We start from the raw sequence: 27,191 nt of genomic DNA on the forward strand, positions 1-27,191 counted from the left end.
TGTTTAATCATCTTCTTGATATGCCACATCTGTCAAGTGGATGGATTATCTTGGCAAAGGAGAAATGCACACTAACAGGGATGTAAACAAATTTGTGCACAACATTTTAGAGAAATAACCTTTTTGTGCGTATGGAACATTTCAGGGATCTTTTACTTCAGCTCATGAAACATGGGACTAACACTTTACATGTTGCATTTTGTAATTTTGTTCAGTATAAATAGGAAGGATAAGATATACAGAATATACCAAATATAATATAGTGTATTGGCTTTGAAACTTGTGCAGTTTTAAACATATAAGTAACTTGGTCTTTCACGTTTGATAAACATCCGACATTTGGCTGAATGATTGTGCTCTTTTGCTGACGCCTAAAGGACAACATTAGCTTTGCTGACTCCACTGCCTCCCAAATGTAATGCCCCGCTCACCATTTCTACTGTACATGCTAGTTCATTACCAAACCACACATTTTAAAAAAGGAACTAAGACAAAATGTTCACACTTTAGTTCTTTATTTCATCATTACAATAATTCACAGTTCATTGAGGATTTCAGTATACCATTGAGTCTTGTATCTACACAATAATGATGTACTCAGTAATATGACATTCAAAATGTTTGTAACAGAAGATTTACCAATGATTATTTCATTTTCCATTTGTAGGTAGGAAATGTTCTGCGGTTGCTTGTTTTGTAACGGATATCCTATAGACGGGGGAAAAACATAATTTACAGTTTGTGCAGTACACAGGACCTTTTAATATAGGTCTGGACAGACTTGGGTCAGCTGCTTTATGGGGAGGATATGGATTGAACTTCCAAGTGGTCACTGTTTCTCAATTAGATTAATAATGAGTTAGGTTAACACTACCATTAGAAACATACTATAGTACACTGGACACTTCAAATAACTGAATCCAATACTTGCACTGGTAGTAAACAGAGAATAGTCAACCGTGAAAAATGCAAAGCGGGAAATGTCGATTACGCCATCGCCTCACCTAAACAAAGCTAATAACTGAAGATTTGTCGTAACAATTAGAAGACATACCATGGCATTGTTGAACACTCCTTCCAGATTGGCTCAAAGGGCATTCTAGATTGGGCATTATTTGCCTTTATAAACTGGGTGGTTCGAGCCCTAAATGCCGATTGGCTGACAGCCGTGGTATATCACGGGTATGACAAAACATTTATTTTTAATGCTCTAATGACGTTGGTAACCAGTTTATAATAGCAATAAGGCACCTCGGGTGTTTGTGGTATATGGCCAATATACCACAGCTAAGGGCTGTATCCAGGCACTCCAAAAGCCATGGTATATTGGCCATATACCACACCCCCTCATGACTTATTGCTTAAATAACACATGCTATCTTTGCACGGTAGAATTCAATGGCTATAGCTCATTTTTACATGTTTTTTAGTTGCTTTTGAAAGCAAAAGTCAAATTGAAAACAGTATTGGTATTGTTGAATTCGATTTTCATAATAACAAGCTAGGCCTGATTGGTGACCATGGCAACTAGCCTTCTAGTAAACTTGCTAGCTACTTCAGTGGATGTTGAACACATTTCTAGTGGCAAATGTGTTAAATTATAGCCATGGTATAAAAGGGATAATCAACTCGGGGCTCTATGCATTCTCTGGAAAATAATGCAACTCCGTGGAAGGTCACACCTTCCACGTTGTTCATTATTTTTCATAGAACGCATAGCCCCTCGTGGATTATCCCTTACATATTATATTTACACACATCAGATACAAGGGAAACAATGGAAATCTCTATTTGAGCTTCATCATTCTGAATTTGCATAATGTATTATAATCTCAAATGGTCTCTAGCAAAATAGACATGCATATGAAGCATTTTGGATGCAATTACAAAACATCTTGGAAAATCATATACGGTGCTTCCAGAAAGTATTCATACCCCTTAAATTATTCCACATTTTCTTGTGTTAGACTGAATTAAAAATTGAATAATTTATTTGAAATTAAATACAGAAATATCTCAATTACATAAGTATTCACACCCCTGAGTCAATACTTTGTAGAAGCGCCTTTGGCAGTGATTACAACTGCGAGTCTTTCTGGATAAGTCTCTAAGAGCTTTCCACACCTGGATTTTGCATTTTTCCATTATTCTTTTCAAAATTCTTCAAGCTCTGTCAAATTGGTTGTTGATCATTGCTAGACAACAATTTTCATTGTTAAATCTACTTTTTTTGGTTGTCTTAAGTAAATAAACTAACTCGGCAACTAAGGAACATTCCCTGTCTTGTTGGTAAGCAACTTCAGCGTACATTTGGCCTTGTGTTTTAGGTTATTGTCCTGCTGAAAGGTGAATTAATCTCCCAGTGTCAGGTGGAAAGCAGACTGAACCAAGTTTTCCTCTAGGATTTTGCCTGTACTTAGCTCCATTCCGTTTCTTTTTTATCCAGAAAAACTCCCCAGTCCTTAACAATTTCAAGCATACCCATAACATGATGCAGCCACCACTATGCTTGAAAATATGGATGGTGGTACTCAATAATGTGTTTTATTAGATTTGCCCTAAACATGACTCTTTGTATTCAGGACAAAAAGTGAATTGCTTTGCCACATTTTTTGTAGTATTACTTTAGTGCCTTATTACAAACAGGATGCCTGTTTTTAAATAGTTTTTCTGTACAGGCTTCCTTTTCACTCAATTAGGCTAGTATTGTGGATTAACTGCATTGTTGATCCATCCTCAGTGGTTTCCTATCACAACCATTTAAAAGTCACCATTGGCTTCATGGTGAAATCCCTTAGCAGTTTCCTTCCTCTCCAGCAACTGAGTTAGGAAGGACGGCTGTATCTTTCGAGTGACTGGCTGTATTGATAAACCATCCAAAGTGTAATTAGCGAGGTTGAATCTGTGTTTGAAATTCACTACCCGACTGAGGGAAGTTACATATAATTAATTGTATCTGTAGGGTACAGAGATGAGGTAGAATTCAAAAATTATGTTTAACACTATTATTGCACACAGAATGAGTCCATGCAACTTATGTGATTCGTTAAGCACATTTTTACTCCTGAACTTATTTATGCTTGCCATAACACAGGGGTTGAATACTTATTGACTTTTCCTTCCTTTCTAAAATGTTCTACAAACCAAAGTCCACGTTGACATTATGGGGTATTGTGTGTAGATCAGTTACACAAAAGTAAAAGGGTGTGAATACTTTCTGAAGGCACTGTACATGTAAAATCTAGATTCACAAGGGCATTTGGTTGTTTCTTTTTACTATGTATTCATTTCATGATAGATTCAGTGTCCATAGTGTTCCTTTCAGTATAATACAATACAAATCAAATCTTAAAAATGTAGTGTATTAATTTATACACAATACAGTAATGTCAGTTAAGTCTTAAAAAAGGTACTGTAGACTCAGTGAAAGGACATAGATGCACAAAGTCAACAACATAGTGGGTCAACTTCCACAACAAATAAGAGCGTTGAAGCGCGAGGCTAAACTTCTCAGCAGTTTCGGTCCCGTACCAACCCATACACATGCGCAGATACTGTGTGTGACTGTATGAGAACGAAGTCTTGCTTCTCATCGCAACATCTGCGCTGCTGCTCGTTGCAACGTCATTTCACTGTCTACCTTTAATGTAGGCCATGTCACATTCAGTGTTACAAAGGATATTGGCTTGGTATAAGCTTTATAAATATAACTTTAGAACATATTCTCAATTTGCAACACATGTCAAACAAATATAATCCCTGTCCTTGAATGGACAGTTATAATTTGTTCATATATATATATAATCTATACAGTATTGCACATATTTTACTTCTCAGGTTACTGGTACCTGCTGCACCCACTCAAAAGGCCTCTGTTTGCACAATACTGAGTGGAAATTGCAGTGTACAGCTATTTGCTTGATGCCAAACTATTACATATTGAGGGCTACAATGTGGTACCATGTAAATGTATTATATACAATAATTATAATAATAATAGTGATTATTATTATAACTTGGCAGAAATGTTGCAGGGAAATGTCAATACCAATGGGATTTCAAACTATGTACAGTTGAAGTCGGAAGTTTACATACACTTTTACAACCACTCCACAAATTTCTTAAACTATAGTTTTGTCAAGTTTGTCAGGACATCTACATGACACAAGTCATTTTTCCAACAATTGTTTACAGGCAGATTATTTCACTTATAACTCACTGTATCACAATTCCAGTGGGTCAGAAGTTTACATACACAAAGTTCACTGTGCCTTTAAACAGCGTGGAAAATTCCAGAAAATGATGTCATGGCTTTAGAAGCTTCTAATAGGCTAATTGACATAAGTTGAGTCAATTGGAGGTGTACCTGTGGATGTATTTCAAGGCCTACCTTCAAACTCAGTGCCTCTTTGCTTGACATCATGGGAAAATTAAAAGAAATCAGCCAAGACTTCAGAAAAAAATGTGTAGACCTTCACAAGCCTGGTTGTGCTCCAAAACTGCCATACAACCGCCCGACTACGGTTTTACTGCTCCAAAAACACCATAAAAAAGCCAGACTACGGTTTGCAACTGCACATGGGGACAAAGATTGTACTTTTTGGAGAAATGTTCTCTGGTCCGATGAAACAAAAATAGAACTGTTTGGCCATAATGACCATCGTTATGTTTGGAGGAAAAAGGGGGAGGCTTGCAAGCCGTAGAACACCATCCCAACCGTGAAGCATGGGGGTGGCAGAATCATGTTGTGGGGGTGCTTTGCTGCAGGAGGGTCTGGTGCACTTCACAAAATAGAGTGCATCATGAGGAAAGAAAATGATGTGGATATATTGAAGCAACATCTCAAGACATCAGTCAGGAAGTTAAAGCTTGGTCGCAAATGAGTCTTCCAAATGGACAATGACCCCAAGCATATTTTCAAAGTTGTGGCTAAAGGGCAACAAAGTCAAGGTATTAGAGTGGCCAGCACAAAGCCCTGACCTCAATCCTATAGAAAATTTGTGGGCAGAGCTGAAAAAGTGTGTGTGAGCAAGGAGGCCTACAAACCTGACTCAGTTACACCAGCTCTGTCAGGAGGAATGGGCCAAAATTCACCCAACTTTTTGTGGGAAGCTTGTGGAAGGCTACCTGAAACGTTTGACCCAAGTTAAACAATTTATAGGCAATGCTACCAAATACTAATTGAGTGTTGTAAACAAAACTGTTCGCTGCTCTGGCACCCCAATGGTGGAACAAACTCCCTCACGACGCCAGGTCAGCGGAGTCAATCACCACCTTCCGGAGACACCTGAAACCCCACCTCTTTAAGGAATACCTAGGATAGGATAAAGATGCACTATTGTAAAGTGGTTGTTCCACTGGATATCATAAGGTGAATGCACCAATTTGTAAGTCGCTCTGGATAAGAGCGTCTGCTAAATGACTTAAATGTAAATGTAAATGTAAACTTCTGACCCACTGGGAATGTGATGAAAGAAATAAAAGCTGAAATGAATCATTCTCTCTACTATTATTCTGACATTTCACATTCATAAAATAAAAGTGGTGATCCTAACTGACCTAAGACAGGGAATTTTTACTAGGACTAAATGTCAGGAATTGTGAAGAACTGAGTTTAAATGTATTTGGCTAAGGTGTATGTAAACTTCGGACTTCAACTGTATATCTTCAGGTATATTCTGATAGAATAGAAATGTAATAACATTCATGATACAACGTTGACGACCAATGTATACATTACAAACCACAATCCTGATTGCCCTCAATAACTACATTCTTAAATTCAACTGATTTCAAATTGCTACTTTAATATATTGAGATCACATTTGAGTGTGTAACATACTGAAACCATCAACTTATGTGAACTAGTCCAGTCACAAAGTTGGCCTCTCAGTTATTTTCAAGGACTCTCCAGCAATATGGTCAGAGAAACATACAGTATCTAACCGTGTATTCAGAGGGGTGAAATGTTTAGTGTTGCAGATAGAAATGTAACAGATAAAGATGACATGATTTCCTATTCTAAATAACAGACAACCATATGCTTTCTTTTTTTTAAAAGAATGTGTAATGCTGCAGCCTCCTAAAGAGACCCTACAGGCTAGTTTTCTACCCCACCTATGGGGACCTACAGTACCGACACATTATTGTCCAATCCTCTTAGCCTAACAGTAATCTCATGCTGCATCTGATTACGTCAGTACCATAAAGCTTTCATCCGTTTAACATCTTTGAGTAGAGTGAATCTATATTTCAGATGCCAGCTTACACATTAAAATATGAAATGTGTAGTGTGGAAATATGAGGCCTCAAATATTGATAAATGAATACATGTAAATCTACTTTTTTTGCTTGACATGACAATGGACATGAAAATACAAGAGGACCGACAGACATTAAAAAGGCACATATTGAGATGTGCTTTAGTAGTGATTACTAAACTGCAAAGGACCAAGTATCAAAAGCTGTGCAGGTTTAAAGCCATACCCTTGAGAGCAACATCAAATGTATGTAGAACTTTTCTAATATATAAAAAAATATTGATATAGGCATCCCTGCATGACCACCAAATCAAAGGTTTAAAATACTTTCAATGTTCAAAACAAACCCATTTGGTTCCAGCATGGTTTTTTGTATTCAGTAAAAAACCTAAATATTTTAGGAATGTACTGCATTAGTTTTGAAACAGACACGCACACATTCACACGCACGCAAACACACAAACATGCATACACACAATCACACACACATTCTAGGTGAAGTTTCTAAGGGGGGTGTGATCAAGTGCTATTTCCTTGCTCTTGTTCAAATAACAGCATGGCGAGCTGGGAACGGGCTCCCAGGCCATCCAGGTTGCTCTGGACACACCTGTGGTAGATGTCCTCACTTAGCCGAGGGTTACAGGCCTGGTAGCGGTACTTCTGGTGCAAGGCTGGCTCCACAGCCCTGAACACATGCAGGGTTGAGTACCTGACAAACATATCGTAGATATCCAAGGTCTCGAGGATCTCCTCGTTCTCCTGCACGTCGGAGGCCATGCGCGTGCGCGTCGCCATGTAGTCAGTGTTATAGAAGCACGCCTCCTCGAACGAACTGCGGTCAAAGTGTCCGGCGTCCTTGACCAGGTCTACTGCGGGTGGGGGCTCCTGGTTGTGGAAGGCGATGTCTGGGTTGTAGTCCTGGAAGTGGATTGGGAAGAACACCTGCCAGTTGTTGATGGAGTTCATGCGACAACGGTTGAGGAACTCGGAGTTGACGTTGGTGTTGACGTTGGCGATGAAGAACAGAGTGTCTACTGGGTGCTTCTTCGAGATGATGTCCATGAATTTGATTTGAGAGGGGGTTTCGGTCTTGACACTTATCCACGGGATCTTCACTGTTGGATACTTGCGTTCATAGGCATTGATCTGGGTTTTAACACTGGCGAAGATGTCATTCTGGTTGACCTGCTGGGCCTCGAATGGGTCGTAGATGAACAGGAAAGTCAAGATGGCGTTTTCACTGGTCTCAAACGAATTTGCGGCAAACACTTCAAGAAAATGGTTGACGTAATCTCGATCCTGAACGTTCAGCGGTAAGATGATGTGAACTCTGGTGGCCTCTGTGACATAAGGCATGGGGATGATCTCGATGCGACTCAGGGGACGCACCAGGTGGACCCTCTTGGTGATGGAGCGACTGTGGCCTTTCTGGTTGACTACCTCCAGCTGCAGGTCCAGGGTGTACTCCATGCCCCGAGTGGGGTCGAAGCGCCGGTAGCCGTTGATCAGCTGCTGCTTCTTCAAGTGGAGGACAGGCTTGTACTTCTTGTTCAGCTCCCCCATGGCTATCTCGATGACGTCGGCCACGTCCAAACGATCAATACCGCGCAGTTCACACTTGGGGAAGCCGTCGATGCACGAATACACCTGTTCCTCTGTGAAGTAGTCCCATCGAAGGACCTCAAAGCGAGACTTGGGCTCAAAGGGAGGATTGATCCCAATGGGCCACTGGGCGCTCCGGTTGCCATCATAAGCCACTTCACTCACCTTCTTTATCTCCGTCTGTGGATACAGATGTAAAGAAATAAAATACCTCTGTAAAGTCAAAACCTGACAGTGAGTATGTTTACATGCACACTAATAACTTGATATTAAACTGATTATGGCAACAGGCCGAGTATGGCATTAGTCATGTAAACACCTTACTCTGCTTATCTTAATCGGCGTACGGTCATAATCGAAGTAAGCACACGCCGATTAAAACACCTGGTATTTGATCTGGTGCATGTGCATAAACAACGCACGCTTCCTTCTTTCCCGCGAGTGAAGTGAGTTCGGAAAAACTGAAAGTATGGATCTTAGAAATAGTTTTCACATACAAACGTTATATATCCAAACTCGGAATCAAATAGGCTTGGTCGCTTGATTTTGAATGCCGATTTTCTGCATTTATCAAATGATTTCAGATGTGCCCTTGTAAACAGGATTATTATGGAAATAGTTATTCTTGCAAAGCATGTAAATAATTAAAATCAAACTATTATATTAAATCTGACTATTCACAATATTCGATTATCACAATAATTGTGTGCATGTAACTATACTCAGTGATACTGTATGGCTACAATTAAAAGCTGGTTATGTTCAACCAAGACAGCTGAGTCATTCACAAAACAAACATTGTACTGAAATAAATAAGCCTTCAGCGCTTGATGTTCAATTAAAACAGACAGGGAGACAGACTACAGTCAGTGTTCACTGAACAGAGGATGTTTTGTGGTGTTCAGGTTTAGACTGTTTTCACCTGCAGCTTCTTAATCTCATCGTATGTCCTCTGCAGTTCGATCTCAGTGAAGTGCTTGTGTACTCTGTACATCTGCTCAGGGTCAGACACCGGGTGGACAGTGAAGGCCTTTTTAAACTGCATATTGTCCTCCTTACTCGGATCTGAGTTCTTGCCCATCTCGTAATGGTAGTACTGCAGCCCCTGAAAACAAAGATCGACATACATTTAGCAAAGTGGGAATTGGGTGAAAACAAAAAGACTGAGTTATACATTTTTGGGCTGTATTTCAACAAACCTAATGCAATGTAAATCTTAGTGCTGGTGGTAGCGCTAATGGTCTAGGGGTGTGTCAGAAATATTTTAGCTATTTTCACAGTTGGAATTATGGGCGCAGTAGCTGGCGGTGGCGAGAAAGGGCTGGGTTTTGATTAATAAATAAGTTGTAGGTGTGTTGAGGCCAATCAGAACATGCTCCAGGGATAAATATGTGGTTGCTTCAAGTTGTGTATATTTCCGTTTTTTTATGTCTTGCATTGTCATCAACTTCAATTTGAATGTTAGTCCGTTATAGCCTAGTTTGTTAAATAGCCTACAGAACATTTTTTTAATGTAGGCCTATTCTATCTTTGCTAAATATCTTGAGCATGTTTGCAGTCCACATTGTTCTATGTAATTGCAAGAGTTCAACATTGTTTAACATAGCATTCACACCGATATAGGGGCTAGGCCTATGTAAATTACATTATTTCTGCCATGTCTGAGCCATGGACATGCCAAACGCTGTATATAAACAAGATTAAAGTCACTATGGATACGGCTGAAAAAAATGAATTATAATCAAAACTAAAACAACTTGTTTTAAATAGGCTGTTAAAATATAGTACATACACCAGACAATGTAGATTATGGTAGGTTTTACGCACATCCATACTTTTCACAGGAGCCAATATAAAGAGAAAGGGGGAATGTCCACTCCGTTATAGGCTACTGCTCCTAAATATAATGTTTTATAAAAATCATGGAAGGATCATACAGATCGCATTTGCACTTCTCCAGGAATAGCAGACAGCTTCTAAATTGCATTGCATGTGAGCCATGGATGTTCTCAACCATAAAGCCAAGGATGGTGAATCATTCTAAAAAAGTTCAGGTTTTAATCAAATGAAATGGAAAACAAGCAATTGTTACAGGAAAATAACGTAAATGTTTCTAAATACGAGGGTCACCGGCATCATCTCATCTCTTGTTTCTGATGGGCATATGGACACTTGTACATGGAGGGGGTTTAAGGCACAATCAAAATAATAAAATGGGAGCTGGCTGAAATAATGATCAAAAGGTGATCAGGTGATCTGCTCACTGTTTTGCTGCTCCCAAACGTGATCTTTTAGTAATGCTTTGGGGATTCACATTTATTTCAAAACAGTCTCACGAGCCAAATCCTTTTTCCATAGGCTGCTACTTGGCGAATGCTTTGGGCAGGACCAAAAAAAAACAGCCTTCATTGGGGGAGGGGACGCTATGTTTGGTTTTAAATCAAATTAAACTAAATGGGAAAGAACATTTTAATAATTTTAACCCCCTTTATCTCCCAAATTTCATGATTACGATCTTGTCTCATCGCTGCGACTCCCCAACGGGCTCAGGAGAGGCAAAGGTTGAGTCATACATCCTATGAAACAAGACCCACCAAGCTTCTTAACACCCACTCGCTTAACCCGGAAGCCAGCTGCACCAATGTGTCGGAGTACACACTATTCAACTGAAGTCAGCCTGCTGGCGCCCGGCCCCCACAAGGAGTCGCTAGAGCGTGATGAGACAAGTAAAGCCCCCCCAGCCAAACCCTCCCCTAACCCGGACGACGCTGGGCCAATTGTGCACCGCCCTATGGGACTCCCAGTCAAACCCCAGGCTGTAGTTACGCCGCAACACAGTGCCTTAGACCGCTGCGCCACTCGGGAGGCCAGTTTTTTATGTTTTAACCTTAACAAGGGCCTAAGGACCAGTGGAAGCAAAATAGCCCCATAACAGCAAAGATCCACCACCATATTTTTTCAGTAGGTGTGGGGTTCTTTTCTGCTCATGCATTCTCATTTCACGTAACAAAAGTGTTGTCACGATACCAGAATTTTGACTTACTCTATACCACCATGATACTTGATACCAAAACAATACCACGGCAAAAAAGGCAAATTAGCAAAAGTCACAGAATGGCACATGTTCCAGACAAATAAAATCAGCTACTGCTCTGTTCAATCGTTAGGCATCTTTTGAGTTCAATATCATTACATTTGAAATATGATGTAAAAATAATAATCTGAGATTGCCATGTCTGCATTAATGAGTCAATTATACACTAAAACTATTCGACTTTATTTTGACCAATCTAACTACTTAATAACATAATGGTAATCATTCATTTGGAGTGGTAAATCTATATTGATAAACTGTGTGAATCAAGACGTAACCCAGGGCTATTAACAATACAGGTGAATGCATATTAAATAGGAGTGTGTGCATGCATTGAGTTTTTGAGCTTGTTTGCACTGATTTCATGGGGCTACAGATTACAAACAAACAATCGGTGTCCCTTCCATTTGGGACTTATTTTATTGTACTGATCAACAACATTTGCATAGAAGTAGAAATGTATTACTTTATAAAAAGTGCCCTCTCTCTCTGAAAGACCCAGTAATGACGCCATTCACAAGGCACATTCCCACAGTCAGTTGAGATCGGTGAGGGGAAGGATGTGACACAGACAAAAGTAGGCCATCTTTAGACGTGAGGGAGAAACAATTAACTGAATTAAAAGTGTTTGGTGTCAATCAGCTTTGAAATCAGCATATTTTGATTATGGCTCGCATTATCATAAACAAAGTACTAGGGTAGTGAATTGATGTTCACTTCTGCTGTAAGCTAGCAAGGAAAGTTAGCCTAAAAAAGCTGGAAGCTTTATCTTAGCTGGAAGAGTTATCTTCGCAAGGTGAGGTATTGAAAACAAGGGTGTGAATCTTGACCCCTACCTTTTTGATAAAAAAGTATACATTTTTAAACAAAACCATTCTCTAAGCAATTGTATTAGTATAAAATATTATAATTTCCCAATTTGTTTAGCATACAATATAGCTCAATATTTGAATTATATATTTTATAAGGTCATTTTTGCTAACCTTTATCAAGGGTGTCAATAATTTTGGACCCTAATCATTTAAGAATATTTCTGGTAATTTCTGGTAATTTTTTCAAAGATCTCTTTTCCATCTGTTTGACCAGAAATCAAAACCCTTGCCTGTTCCTAATATTTAGGATGGGAAATGGTTGAAAAAAGAATATGCCTTAATTAAAAAATATATATATAGACTTAGCTGACACCAGATTTGACGTGAACTTCTATGAACTTTACATGTTGGTTCTCATGGGTCCTTTAACCTGGACATGCCGTTATTAAAAAAACATTTCGAAATGGCTTCATAGGAAAAACACTGCTAGAATGTATGGTGTCAACAACTTAAGAGGAATCAGTGTACGAATAACACCTAAATGACCACAATAAATAATAAGACTCCACTTAATCTAAAGCGACGGCCGTTAAGGATAAACACAGTACGCACGTTAAGAAGTTAACCAATTAGGAAGGGGTCGGAAGAAAAAGTGAATCCGATCTGATCAAGCTATTAAAAGAACAAAGAATTAAGTCGCATGAGCAGAGGTCACCGACCGTCGGACTGTAAAATGTGTCAACTAAACATCTCAAGAATGGCAAAGATCTACAGAATATGTCACTGCAACACATAACTGAGTAACCTTTTTTTAAATATGCTCTAACGCAGTTCTTTAGAATGTGAGTCACACTTCCAAATAACACTCTCCCGTGGTTTTTCTTCTGACCTTTCCCCTACTTCTCCCTTCATAGATAGGTCGGTCCCTGCTGGAGTCGTGCTGGCCCTGAGGCATGATGGCCAACCGTGCAGTAGTGAAACAGGCCCTCTGTTTCTGTTCCACTACAGACTCTTAAACAACATGTTTTCCTGCTCAAATGCCAGACCACAGGAGAGAAAATGGTATAGAAGTTAACATAACACAGAAAAAGGTTAAGGCACACTCAAACTGTCTTGAATTAACTACTCGTTATGTAAAAAGGTTCTAAAATAGTATTGTTATAGAATGGGGTATTGTTGGAACAAATTCAGGTGTAATGTGAAAGGGCCACACTACGAGCCAAAAAGGTTAACATACACAAATAAATTAAATCAGTGTAGTTAGTTTAAAAGGTACACAGTCTTTAAACTGTCACTTGGACAAGCGGTGTGGGTGTGACTGTGACAGGGCTCCACTGGGGCCCTGCCTGTCAGTGCAGAACAGGAGAAGCAAAGCTCCCTTTCACAGCAGAGAGGACCATCGGGGGCCACAGTGTGAAGAGAAAGACAGCCAGCCAGACAACTCTCTCTCTATAGAAAATGCAGTGTTAAAACACTGATGGATGTTATAACTATGTTTATAGCACTACTATGGTGCAACATGCCTTATTCTATAGATATCACTATTATAATTTGTATTTATTTATTTCAAGACAAATGTGGTTTGGAAATAAAGTGTTTGAACATGAGGCTGGTGGATCTTGAAAGATGGACCTTATGTTGATGTTGGAGTATACCGTCGTCAATATTTACTACACTGCTCAAAAAAATAAAGGGAACACTTAAACAACACAATGTAACTCCAAGTCAATCACACTTCTGTGAAATCAAACTGTCCACTTAGGAAGCAACACTGATTGACAATAAATTTCACATGCTGTTGTGCAAATGGAATAGACAAAAGGTGGAAATTATAGGCAATTAGCAAGACACCCCCAAAAAAGGAGTGATTCTACAGGTGGTGACCACAGACAACTTCTCAGTTCCTATGCTTCCCTTGGCTGATGTTTTGGTCACTTTTGAATGCTGGCGGTGCTCTCACTCTAGTGGTAGCATGAGACGGAGTCTACAACCCACACAAGTGGCTCAGGTAGTGCAGTTCATCCAGGATGGCACATCAATGCGAGCTGTGGCAAAAAGTTTGCTGTGTCTGTCAGCGTAGTGTCCAGAGCATGGAGGCGCTACCAGGAGACAGGCCAGTACATCAGGAGACATGGAGGAGGCCGTAGGAGGGCAACAACCCAGCAGCAGGACCGCTACCTCCGCCTTTGTGCAAGAAGGTGCACTGCCAGAGTCCTGCAAAATGACCTCCAGCAGGCCACAAATGTGCATGTATATGCTCAAACGGTCAGAAACAGACTCCATGAGGGGTGTATGAGGGCCCGACGTCCACAGGTGGGGGTTGTGCTTACAGCCCAGCACCGTGCAGGACGTTTGGCATTTGCCAGAGAACACCAATATTGGCAAATTTGCCACTGGCGCCCTGTGCTCTTCACAAATGAAAGCAGGTTCACACTGAGCACATGTGACAGACGTGACAGAGTCTGAGAGACGCCGTGGAGAACGTTCTGCTGCCTGCAACATCCTCCAGCATGACCGGTTTGGCGGTGGGTCAGTCATGGTGTGGGGTGGCATTTCTTTGTGGGGCCGCACAGCCCTCCATGTGCTCGCCAGAGGTAGCCTGACTGCCATTAGGTACCGAGATGAGATCCTCAGACCCCTTGTGAGACCATATGCTGACACATGCACATTTGTGGCCTGCTGGAGGTCATTTTGCAGGGCTCTGGCAGTGCACCTTCTGCACAAACGGGAGGTAGCGGTCCTGCTGCTGGGTTGTTGCCCTCCTACGGCCTCCTCCACGTCTCCTGATGTACGGCCTGTCTCCTGGTAGCGCCTCCATGCTCTGGACACTACGCTGACAGACACAGCAAACCTTCTTGCCACAGCCGCATTGATGTGCCATCCTGGATGAACTGCACTACCTGAGCCACTTGTGTGGGTTGTAGACTCCGTCTCATGCTACCACTAGAGTGAGAGCACTGCCAGCATTCAAAAGTGACCAAAACACAGCCAGGAAGCATAGGAACTGAGAAGTTGTCTGTGGTCACCACCTGCAGAATCACTCCTTTTTGGGGGTGTCTTGCTAATTGCCTATAATTTCCACCTTTTGTCTATTCCATTTGCACAACAGCATGTGAAATTTATTGTCAATCAGTGTTGCTTCCTAAGTGGACGTTTGATTCATAGAAGTGTGATTGACTTGGAGTTACATTGTGTTGTTTAAGTGTTCCCTTTATTTTTTTGAGCAGTGTATATTGTGTGTGTGTGTGTGTGTGGTGTATATTGTGTGGTGTGTGTGTGTGTGTGTGTTGTGTGTGGTGTGTGTATGTGTGTGTGTGTGTGGTGTGTGTGTGTGTCAAGCTTTCACTGAGCAGGAACCAGCCTATTACACTAACAGGTTGAGTTACATGTTAGGGGGCAGTGTAAAGTTATGAGGCCTCATAAAGTCAGGCTCTGTTTCATCTTTTTTGGGGAGATGCCAGTGAATGACAGTTGACTTAGGGTTTCAATTCAGAGCACATCTGAGCCAAATGCATATGTAAAATACTTAAAATGTCCACTTTGTGACTATCCATTTGTTCTATTGTACTGGATGAACTAAATCAAGTCCCGCTCAAGATTCACGTATGTATTCAACCCAGGTCTGGTATGTTGACACAAGAAACATTCACTTCCTGACAAACACTTGGGGCTGCTTTCTCAGACACAGATTAAGCCTAGTCATGGACTAAAAAACACTTTGAATAGAGAATCTCTATTAAGAATGCATCTTAGTCTAGGACTAGGCCTAATCTCTTGGACAAAGGGATCATAAACCCATAGAACAGAACTCTCGCCATGGAACTTAATTGTACAAGACCATAATACATAACCTACCTCATGCTCATCCACACAGTTGGTGTTGGCATAATCAATGATGCATCTGCCCAGCCACTCGTCAGGCCTGGCGCTCAGGATGTCATTCCTACAGTTCTCCAGGAAGGGTTTGAGCCGGAGRAYCAGGGTACGGGACAGYAMGTATCCGAAKCCACCGTAGCAGTACCTCCCCTCCATCTCCCCACCTATAAACTCCTCAGGGCTGCCCATGTAAAGCTCCCGGTCCATGCTCAGGTGAGCCACCAGCTGTTTGATCCGGTCTGCCTCTGTGTAGGTGTCGTCCTGGGCCAGATAGAACCAGTCATACTCATGGATATAGTGTTCCAAGATGTACTTGATGGTCTGGAACATGTTCCATATGAGCCTCTCGTCCCCATGGGTGACCACGAACATGCCGTGGGGCACTTTGCGGTTGCGCATGCCGGTGAAGAAGACCACAGTGTCCAGGTGGTGGCTGATGGTGCGGTTCACGGCCACTCCCAGTGTGTTGATGGTGCTTTTGGACGTTAGGATCCCTACGAAGAGGCGCTCCCGGATCCCCAGCTCTGTACTGATGTACTTAGCCCTGGAAAACATACACATTCTCATGAAGTGATTGCTGCTATGTTCAATGTGAAAAGTTAAAGCTAGAGAAACAAGCATACAAAAACGTAACATACAGAGTTATTGTCCATATATTTATACATAGTACTGCAAAGATACTAGTACTTCAATTGCAGCTCAGCATTTCAATGATTTAAGAATGAACTTTTAAAGTCTTCGTTCAACCCTTTCATGCATGTTCTTATGCTCAATACTTGCCATCATTCACACAGTAGATAAGCCCATCAGTAATTGTTTTGCTATGGTTAATTGAAGTCAAGGTCCAGTGTTCTTCTGGGATTTGATTAAGGATTGTCTGTCTTTGAAACCTGGTCATCGGACAGAGTCCAAGATTGAAGAGTCCGTACCAGAGGAGGGCCCCAGCCCAGCAGCTCAAAGCTCTATCTCATGCAATGGAGCAACCCGTCTGTGTGATCATTTGAAATACACAAACACATCTACCCAGTACATCTCTTTTACTGGCTAGCTGTCCATGAGGAGTAGGGGCAAAATGTCCTATAACCCCATGAAATGATTGAAAACAAAAAATATCTGTTTTTATATTTTTTTTATTCAGATCAAACCAAATAGTGTTACACAGACACTGTTGTGAAGGTCATGATGAGAAAAGATCCTTGCATATTTTGTCTAATAAAATGTAGGCAGTTCTTCATGTTACAGGCTGAGCTAGTAGAGATGGGTCTCTTCAAGCTGTAGCCAAAGATAGACTCCAGCGGCAGAAGATTGTTACAGTCTTATGTCCCACCAGGGACCCAGAGGACTAAGTAAGTAAGTCATGTTACAGCACAGAATAAAGTTATAATAACATTGTATAGTTATAGTTCATCCTAAGCCATCATTATTTGCCCAAATACTGCTGAAAATAAATTAATGGTCGAGGGTACTACACCACAACAACTTGGCTGTGCATGCTACACAAGGTTAGTCAAGCACATGGTACAATGTTCAATGCAAGCCATTCTCAGAGTATTCTTCCACATACAGTAGGTAGACTATATCAATAAAACTTTTCAATAGTTTGTTATGGCCAAAAATACTGTGTGTACTCTGGTAGCTGGAGACTGAATGCCACAGATAGGGTGAAGGATGTGAAATTAGTTCAACATTTCAGGAATGTTGGCCTTTCAAAGATATTTTTGTGGGCACAATAAAAGCCTACTCCAATACTGACTGATTAATATTACATGTAATTGTGCTAATTGCCTACATAAAAAAAGCATATTGTTCATAAATTGCTATCTGATGTTGTTTAAGTGTGCTTGACATCTAATAGGTGTAGGAGTTAAAGATACTGCAAACCAATTGAAAAACTGATAAAGAAAGCTGGGGAAACAACCATGCCTAATTAACCCAAGCTCACATACTGCTGAAGGACAATTGGCAACATTGTAACGAGTTTTCCCGGGAAAACGGACAACATATCTTATAGCCTAATATCCATGCTGAAGATTTCGGGGCAATAATGGCACAGACATCACAGTCAACTGGCAAAACAAGATCTAGGCTACACTGTTGTAGCATGTTAGAAATAATAAATGTAATCTATTCCGGTTCAAACCATGATTTTTGAATCCTTACCGAAAAAGTTTATTTGGTTTGCTTTGTTGGACTGGTTTATATGGCACTATTCTTGGCTCAAAATCTTCCTCGGCGTCCACATCTTTGACCGTCGATATCGAATTGGGTCTCCTTGCTCCTTTTGAATTCCCATCTTGGGACAAACTTATTTCTTCACTCGCTTTCCCGTTGAGGAAACAAGACTCCTCCACCCAATTCACACTAAGTAAACTTAAGGTAAATCCCAAAGAAATACCGATAATAACCGGACCGATCGGCCTCAGCAGAGAAATAAACATTGAGAATCTCATTCTCAACGTTGACTATGTAGGCCCTTTCTACAGCCTACACACCGCCTAATTTAGTCGCTTTGGAAAATTATGTACATCAAACCAAATAGAAAATATTAGTAGCTGACTATATTCAAAAATTCCATCCTTCGCTACTAAAAAGACGTAGGCCTATGTAGCCTCTTTCTTAAAATTAAAGCAGGATTCTTACGTGTCAATGGTCTCTAGCTCCACCCCAATGAAACACAACCGCCAGATATGCATAAACGCATGCGTTTCCAGGACCCTTTCAGTATGCTACTGAATCACATCATTTGTTAAATAAAACCCATCAACCTCGCCCATGGCTAAATAGATCACAATACTGCGGCCTACATAAATGTTGGTTTAAATAAAGAGCTATAGAAAAGAAAATCCTCTCTTCAGCTGAAAAGCCTATTAGAGGTGCGTTGTCACACTAGAGGGCAACCTAGAGTCACATTCAATCAACCACAAAGTCCAGATTTGCGGGTTAAGACCAAACATATATATTTTTACTATAAAGTCATGGTTAATGTGTGAAATAAATCAAATATTTCGCTCCAAGACTGTTCATAAAAGAAGAAAGTTGTTTTTGACTTGACCTTGAAACCTTGGCCTGGTTTTAAGTAGGGCCTCAGGTGTCACAAAAATAAATATACAGTGCCTTCAGAAAGTATTCATACTCCTTGATTCAAAATATATATTTTTACACCCGTCTACACACAATACCCCATAATGACAAAGTGAAAACATGTTTTTAAAGATTTTTGCAGATTTATTGAAAATTAAATACAGAAATATCTCATTTAGATAAGTATTCACATTTTGCTATGACTCTCCAAATTGAACTCAGGTGCATCTTATTTATTTTTGGGGACGGGCTCATTGTAATGGCTGGAATGGAATCAATGGAAAGGATCTAACACATCAAACGTATGGAAACCACATGTTTGACTCCGTTATTGTCAATTCCATTCCAGCCATTACAATGAGCCTGTACTCCTATAGCTCCTCCGACCAGCCCCCACTGCTTGAGATGTCACTACAACATGATGGGAGTCCGTCCACCTGTGGCAAATTCAATTGTTTGGACATGTGCATGTGCACAGTTGACAGTGCATGTAAGAGCAGAAACTCTTACATGCAAGGAATTGTCTGTAGAGCTCATAGATATAATTGTGATGTGTTTTCAGACCCCTTGACTTTTCCCACATTTTCTTATGTTAGTTACAGCCTCATTCTAAAATGGATTAATAAAAAATGTACAATCTACACACAATACCACATAACGACAAAGCGAAAACAGGTTTTTAGACATTTCTGACACCTTGCTATGAGACTCGAAATTGAGCCCAGGTGCATCCTAGTTCCATTGATCATCCTTGAGATGTTTCTACAACTTGATTGGAGTCCACCTGTGGTAAATTCTATTGATTGGGCATGATTTGGAAAGGCACACACCTGTCTATATAAGGTCCCACAGTTGACAGTTCATGTCAGGGCAAAAAACTAGCCATGATGTTGAAGGAATTGTCTGTAGAGCTCTGGGACAGGATTGTGTCGGGGCACAGATCTGGGGAAGGGTACCAAAAATGTCTGCAGCATCGAAGGTCCCCAAGAACACAGCGGCCTCCATCGTTCTTAAATTAAAAAGTCTGGAACCACCAAGACTCTTCTCAGAGCTGGCCGTCCGGCCAAACGGAACAATCAGGGGAGAAGGGCCTTGGTCAGGGAGATGACCAAGAACCCGATGGTCACTCTGACAGAGCTCCATAGTTCCTCTGTGGAGATGGGAGAACCTTCCAGAAGGACAACCATCTCTGCAGCACTCCACCAATCAGGCCTTTATGGTAGTGTGGCCAGATGGAAGCAACTCCTCAGTAAAAGGCACATGACACTCCACTTTGCCAAAAGGCAGCTAAAGGACTTTCAGACCATGAGAAAGAAGATTATCTGGTCTGATGAAACTATTTGATTGAACTATTAGTCAGGATTGAGGGAAAGCAAAGTACAGAGAGATCCTTGATGAAAACCTGCTCCAGAGAGCTCAGGACCTCAGACTAGGGCGACGCTCATCCAACCTGACAGAGCTTGAGAGGATCTGCAGAGAAGAATGGGACATACTCCCCAAATACAGGTGTGCCAAGTTGTAGCATCATACTCAAGAAGACTCGAGGCTGTAATCGCTGCCAAAGGTGCTTCAACAAAGTACTGAGTAAAGGGTCTGAATACTTATTTAATGTGATATTTCAGTTATTTTATATACATTTGCCAAAAAATCTTAAAACCTGTTCTTGCATTGTCATTATGGGATATTGTGTGTAGATTGATGAGGGGGAAAAAACGATTTATTCCATTTTAGAATAAGGTTGTAACGTAACAAAATGTGGAAAAAGTCAAGGGGTCTGAATACTTTCCAAATGCACTGTATATCTAGGGAAGGGTATAAAACAATTTATTGAGTGTTGAAAGTTTCCAAGAGCATAGTGGGCTCCATCATTGGGAAATCGAAAAAATATGGAACTACCCAGACTCTGCCTAGAGCTGGTGGTCCGATACAGACATACCCAAGATCATTTATGGCTGTAATCACCGCCAAAGGTGCTTCTACAAAGTATTGACTAAGGGGTGTGAATACTTATGTCAATATATTTCTGTATTTCATTTTCAATAAATTTGCAAACATTTCTTAAAACATGTTTTCACTTTGTCATTATGGGGTATTTGCAGATGGGTGAGAAAAAATATATTTAATACATTTTTAATTCAGGCCGTAACACAACAAAATGTGAAGCAAGTCAAGGGGTATGAATACTTTCTGGAGGCCTACAAATACTGACAATTGTTTTAAATATTGATTATATATTTCTGTATCTTAATCTGGGTCTGAGAAACTGTCCCCACGAGGCTAAATAGAGGCAGCGGCAGAGACGCAACATTTTTTGCAAAAAATAAAATACATTTTTGGGGGGGGTGCATGTTTTGCATGTTATTTTTGCATTCATTTGTCACATCAGTTTGCAAGCAAAATAGCTGCATACAAACATGGTCTCTTTTTTGAGCCAAAATGCAGGGTTTCAGCCTAGCTCAGTGCTTTCTGTGGTGGTGGGGCAGCCAGCGGATAATACAGAGTGCAGGGGTTGGTAATGTTCTCTAGTTGCACCGTGATTGGCTCAGTGTTCTGTGACTCATGGGGACACTACGTCACTGCCAAATCTAAGGCTAGAAAACTCAAGCCCCTTGGGTCCTGCCATAGAGTTACATTAGAAGTGCCCATCCAAGAAGGCGCAAGTTCATTGGCCACAGATAAAATTATGTCAAATGACATTATATCTACAGTAGCTTTGATTGGACTGATACTTTCAAAATCTTAGCTAGCAGTCATCATCATGAATCAAGTTGACAGTCTACTGGCAAATCCTTTTTAATCCTTTTCATATGAAGAGAAATTATAGATAAAACGTATCGGTGCTCATTGGCAATTGGACATAAACGTTACACAATAAGTTGGAAATCGCAAATTCAACAATGAGTGGTTTGGAAGGAATCAGTGGTTAACTGCAAGCATTGCAAAGCAATCACTAGCCTGCTATTCAGTGGAGGCTGTGTGGTCCCAAGTCTGGGTTTAAGGTCTGGGTTCTATTTTCAAATGAAATCCAACTTTATTTGTCATATGCATCATATACAATGTGTCACGCCCTGACCGTAGAGAGCTTTTTATGTCTCTATTTTGGTTTGGTCAGGGTGTGATTTGGGTGGGCATTCTATGTTCATTTTCTATGTTTTGTATTTCTTTGTGTTTGGCCAGGTGTGGTTCTCAATCAGAGGCAGCTGTCTATCGTTGTCTCTGATTGAGAACCATACTTAGGTAGCTTTTTCCCACATGGTTTTTGTGGGTAGTTATTTTCTGTTTAGTGTTTTGCACCTTACAGGACTGTTTCGGTTTCATTTATTCTCTTGTTATTTTGTTATAGTGTTCTGTTCTAATAAATAAGCATGAACACTTACCATGCTGCGCTTTGGTCCGACTACTCTTCTTCAGACGACGAAAACCGTTACACAATGTGTAGACCTTACTGTGAAATGCTTACTTACAAGCCCTTAACCAACAGTGCAGTTCAAGAAAGAGTTAAGAAAATATTTACCAAATAAACTAAAGTAAAAAATTATATAAAGTAACACAATAAAATAACAATAACGAGGCTATATACAGGGGAAAAAATCTGGACCACCTCTAATTCACACAGAGAGACACATACAAAGCTCTCCCTCGCCCTCCATTTGGCAAATCTGACCATAATTCTATCCTCTTGATTCCTGCTTAAAAGCAAAAAGCGGTCAGATGAAGCAGATGCTAAACTACAGGACTGTTTTGCTAGCACAGACTGGAATATGTTCCGGGATTCCTCCGATGGCATCGAGGAATACACCACATCAGTCATTGGCTTCATCAATAAGTTCATCGATGACGTCGTCCCCATAGTGACTGTACATACATACCCCTACCAGAAGTCATACATTACAGGCAACATCTGCACTGAGCTAAAGGCTAGAGCTGCCACTTTCAAGGAGCAGGACTCTAACCCGGAAGCTTATAAGAAATCCCGCTATGCCCTCCGACGAACCATCAAACAGGCAAAGCATCAATACACGACTAAGATCGAATCGTACTACACCAGCTCCGACGCTTGTCGGATGTGGCAGGGCTTGCAAAATATTACATACTACAAAGGGAAGCACAGCCGAGAGCTGCCCAGTGACACGAGCCTACCAGATGAGCTAAACTACTTCTATGCTCGCTTCGAGGAAAATAACACTGAAACATGCATGAGTGCACCAGATGTTCTGGAAGACTGTGTGATCACGCTCTCCACAGCCAATGTGAGTAAGACCTTTAAACAGGTCAACATTCACAAGGCCGCAGGGCCAGATGGATTACCAGGACGTGTACTGCAAGCATGCGCTGACCAACTGGCAAGTGTCTTCACTAACATTTTCAAACTCTCCCTGTCTAAGTCTGTAATACCAACATGTTTCAAGCAGACCACCATAGTGCCTGTACCCAAGAACACTAACGTAACCTGCCTAATTCACTACCGACCCATAGCACTCACGTCTGTAGCCATGAAGTGCTTTGAAAGGCTGGTCATGGATCACATCAACACCATTATCGCAGAAACCTTAGACCCCCTAATTTGCATACCACACCAACAGATCCACAGATGATGCAATCTCTATTGCACTCCACACTGCCCTTTCCCACCTGGAGAAAAGGAACACCCATGTGAGAATGCTATTCATTGACTAATGCTCAGCATTCAACACCATAGTACCCTCAAAGCTCATCAATAAGCTAAGGACCCTGGGACTAAACACCTCCCTCTGCAACTGGATCCTGGACTTCCTGATGGACCGCCACCAGGTGGTAAGAGTAGGTAACAACACATCCGCCACGCTGATACTCAACACGGGGTCCCCTCAGGGGTGCGTGCTCAGTCCCCTCCTGTACTCCCTGTTCACTCATGACTGCACGGCCAGGCACGACTCCAACACCATCATTAAGTTTGCTGATGACACATTTAGGTCCACTGACTGTGCAATCGCCATCACTCTGCACACTTCTCTATCCCATCTGGACAAGAGGAAAACCTATGTAAGAATGCTGTTCATTGACTATAGCTCAGCATTTAACACCATAGTACCCTCAAAACTCGTCATTAAGCTCGAGACCCTGGGTCTCGACCCCGCCCTGTGCAATTGGGATCTGGACTTTCTGATGGGCCTCCCCCAGGTGGTGAAGGTAGGAAACAACATCTCCACCCCGCTGATCCTCAACACTGGGGCCCCACAAGGGTGCGTTCTCAGCCCTCTCGTGTACTCCCTGTTCACCCATGACTGCGTGGCTATGCACGCTTCCAACTCAATCATCAGGTTTGCAGACAACACTACAGTGGTAGGCCTGATAACCAACAACGACATGATGGCCTACAGGGAGGAGGTGAGGGTCCTCGGAGTGTGGTGCCAGGAAAATAACCTCTCACTCAACGTCAACAAAACAAAGGAGATGATCGTGGACTTCAGGAAACAGCAGAGGGAGCACCCCCCCATCCACATCGACCTATATTGAAGTGATTGCACAACGTTTTATTATTTCTACCTATTTGTTGACATGTTCACTATTCCCAGTGTGTTTTTGAGTTCGAACACGTGAATATTCCAATCTGTATTGTCCTACTTCCATTTCAGAGCCAGAGAAAGGAAAATACAAGGACTCTGGTATTCTTTATTCCCTTGACATATGGCATGGCGCCAAAAATCTGTGAAAGGAACTACATGCTGTGGTGGCAGAATTTGGGGTGAGCTGTTGTAACTTCTCAAGGGATATGTTCTGTGTTGGACTGTGATGTTATGCCTTTAATAGACTTCTGCTATGTGTGCACCCTAACACAAGGCCATTGTGTTCCAGAACTGTTGCTTGTATTGAAAGAACTGTTGTGTAACAATATGATTGTATTATCACCTCCCACTATATAAGGGACATGTAACCATTTATTATTTGACTTCTTTCCTGTGAAATCAGAGTTAGATCTCCCCTGCAGCTGCTTGTATTAAATATTATTCTATTATACAATGAAATAGTCTCTGCCTTAATCTTTGGATCTAATATTCCACAACAATGTGTTGATTGTAACCACAAATGACATGCTCTAATGATAATAACAATTGTTGATATCGGTCCATAAACACACAAGTGCATTCGAAATGTGTTATTTTTGACATATCCCAATTCCCAAAGTGCTTGCGTAGGCAACCATGGAGCAAGTGGTGGTTAAGTGCCCTGCTGAAGGACACAGCAACTTTTTCTAAATCGCAGTCTCTGGTATTTCAACCAGCAACCTTTCAGGTTCTGGCCCATCTATCCTTGAACCTGACGCTGCCTTTGTTCAGTGGTGATCTGATATACCACTGTATACCATTGGCTTTCAGCCAATCAGCATTCAGGGCTTGAACCAAGTTTATAACTGTAAATAAATCCCCTTTGAGCATGTGCATAACTATGGGTAAATTTGACAGGAGAGTTTGAGTGATGAAAGTTGGACAGGGGATCTCAATCGCTGAGTATGAAAAACTTGGACAAACATGAAAAAAAACTGTTAGGCTATTTTCTGACAACTGTGCTGTTATTATGTGATGTTTAGACTAAAAACCGTTATAAATGTCCCATTTGCGAGATTGACTTGTCATTACAATAGGCCCTGATAGGCCTACATCTAATTTCAGATTGTTTACAGTAGCCTAGACAAGATGTAGGTGTAGCAGTGTGATGTTGTTCCCCTAGATTACGCACCAAATTGCACACAAGGACCAATTCAAATAGGCCAGGTCAAGAGGGGATGTTAATAATTTGATAATAATAATAATAATTCAGTGTATTTTTTTATTTAATTACAGCTGCATAGCTAATGTTTTTATTTGGTGTACAAACACTTTTTCATACCAATATTGTACATACAAGTGATTGTAAAAGTTTTGTATATTTTGGTTTGGCCCATCGCGGGTTATCTGTATCCCCATACCACTTTATCGTTCTCTTTTGCCTGACCCTCGGCTAGCAAGGTATGTTGTCCTTGGCTCCGAAACTGTTTAATATAAAACCGTCATAAGGTTATACAATGTACTGTTTTGCAACCATACGTTTGTTATAGTGTGGACAGTGTAGGAATTTATGTTAACAAGTTTCACAGAGCTCACTGACTGGGGTATCTGTTGTAACTTCTGAGTACAGTACTTGTGACAGTGGTTGAGTGAGTGTCCATGTGCTCGCGCAGGTGCCGGAGAGCTGTGACTGCACCAAGGGTAACGTGTGTGTTGTCTCTTCGTGTGCAGGTATGTCTTTTATTTTGTCAGAATTATGTTCTGTATAGTTTTACTTGTATATGCTGTTGTGCAGCGAGTGTGTGCACGCAGCACCTGTTAATTCCTTTTGGCGCTCTTTTGCCTGACCCTCGGCTAGCAAGGTGCCGGAGAGCTGTGACTGCACCAAGGGTAACGTGTGTGTTGTCTCTTCGTGTGCAGGGCAAATAAAAAGATTTCAACGAGCAGACCATCAGTTGTGGCAGCGTCCTAATTAAAAAAATACACAACGCAGAATGAACCACGCTACATAGGCAAGATGTAAACTGAACGATTTAGCAGCTTGCTTAGTTCAAATTAACAGACTAATTTATTCAACATGAATAGCGAGGCGATTTCGAGGTAAGAATTGCTTGTGTTAAACACCTATTAAATTGGTTTTCCAGGTAAGCTACACAATCGTAATTTCAACATATTTAGTATCAAATGGTAGCTTACAATGGCATATAAATGAATAGGCAACTTGATGGCGAACAGAGGCAAATGTTTCATTCTCCACATTTAATGTCCCCATAAAAAGAACCACGTGAGGGAATTCTCAGACCCAAAAAACAATAGCTGTAGTGCTCTCTCAACAGACACACGCCACTCACTCAGCAACAGCCTGCCGCACTGCCTGACAGTCAGCAGCAGGTCACAGTGAAATATATACTGTACCAGTCAAAAGTTTGAACACAACTACTCATTCAAGGGTTTTTCTTTATTTGTGCTATTTTCTACATTGTAGAATAATAGTGAAGACATTACAACGATGAAATAACACAAATGTAACCATGTAGTAAGCAAAAAAGCATTAAACAAATCAAAATATATTAAATATTTTAGGTTCTTCAAAGTAGCCACCCTCTGCCATGATGACAGCTTTGCACACTCTTGGCATTCTCTCAACCAGCTTCACCTGGAATGCTTTTCCAACAGTCTTGCTGAGCACTTGTTGGCTGCTTTTCCTTCACTTTGCGGTCCAACTCATCCCAAACCATCTCAATGGGTTGAGGTCGGGTGATTGTGAGGCCAGGTCATCTGATGCAGCATTCAATCACTCTCCTTCTTGGTCAAACAGCCTGGAGGTTTGTTGGGTCATTGTCCTGTTGAAAAACAAATGATAGTCCCACTAAGCGCAAACCAGATGTGATGGCGTATCGTTAAGTGTATCTTGAATTCTAAATAAATCACAGACAGTGTC

At 41.1% G+C, this 27,191-nt stretch overlaps 1 protein-coding gene and 1 long non-coding RNA gene across 2 annotated transcripts; one reads left to right on the plus strand and one right to left on the minus strand.

The window, feature by feature from the left end:
* Nucleotides 1-498: 498 nt before the first annotated feature.
* On the minus strand, nt 499-18,522 carry LOC111974304 (chondroitin sulfate synthase 2-like). Its single transcript, XM_024002016.2, has 4 exons — nt 17,805-18,522; nt 15,624-16,188; nt 8,785-8,967; nt 499-8,042 (listed from the first exon to the last, which is right to left on the minus strand). Exons 1-4 carry the CDS (start codon nt 18,092-18,094, stop codon nt 6,780-6,782), a joined length of 2,301 nt encoding a protein of 766 aa, XP_023857784.1. The 5' UTR covers nt 18,095-18,522; the 3' UTR covers nt 499-6,779.
* A 6,887-nt stretch (nt 18,523-25,409) lies between these two features.
* LOC139028642 (uncharacterized) lies at nt 25,410-26,201 on the plus strand. The gene is made up of 2 exons (XR_011480844.1): nt 25,410-25,711; nt 25,924-26,201. It is a non-coding gene; the product is annotated as an uncharacterized lncRNA (long non-coding RNA).
* Nucleotides 26,202-27,191: the final 990 nt, after the last annotated feature.

Source organism: Salvelinus sp. IW2-2015, linkage group LG2 (genome assembly GCF_002910315.2).
Source record: "Salvelinus sp. IW2-2015 linkage group LG2, ASM291031v2, whole genome shotgun sequence".
Taxonomy (NCBI): domain Eukaryota; kingdom Metazoa; phylum Chordata; class Actinopteri; order Salmoniformes; family Salmonidae; genus Salvelinus; species Salvelinus sp. IW2-2015.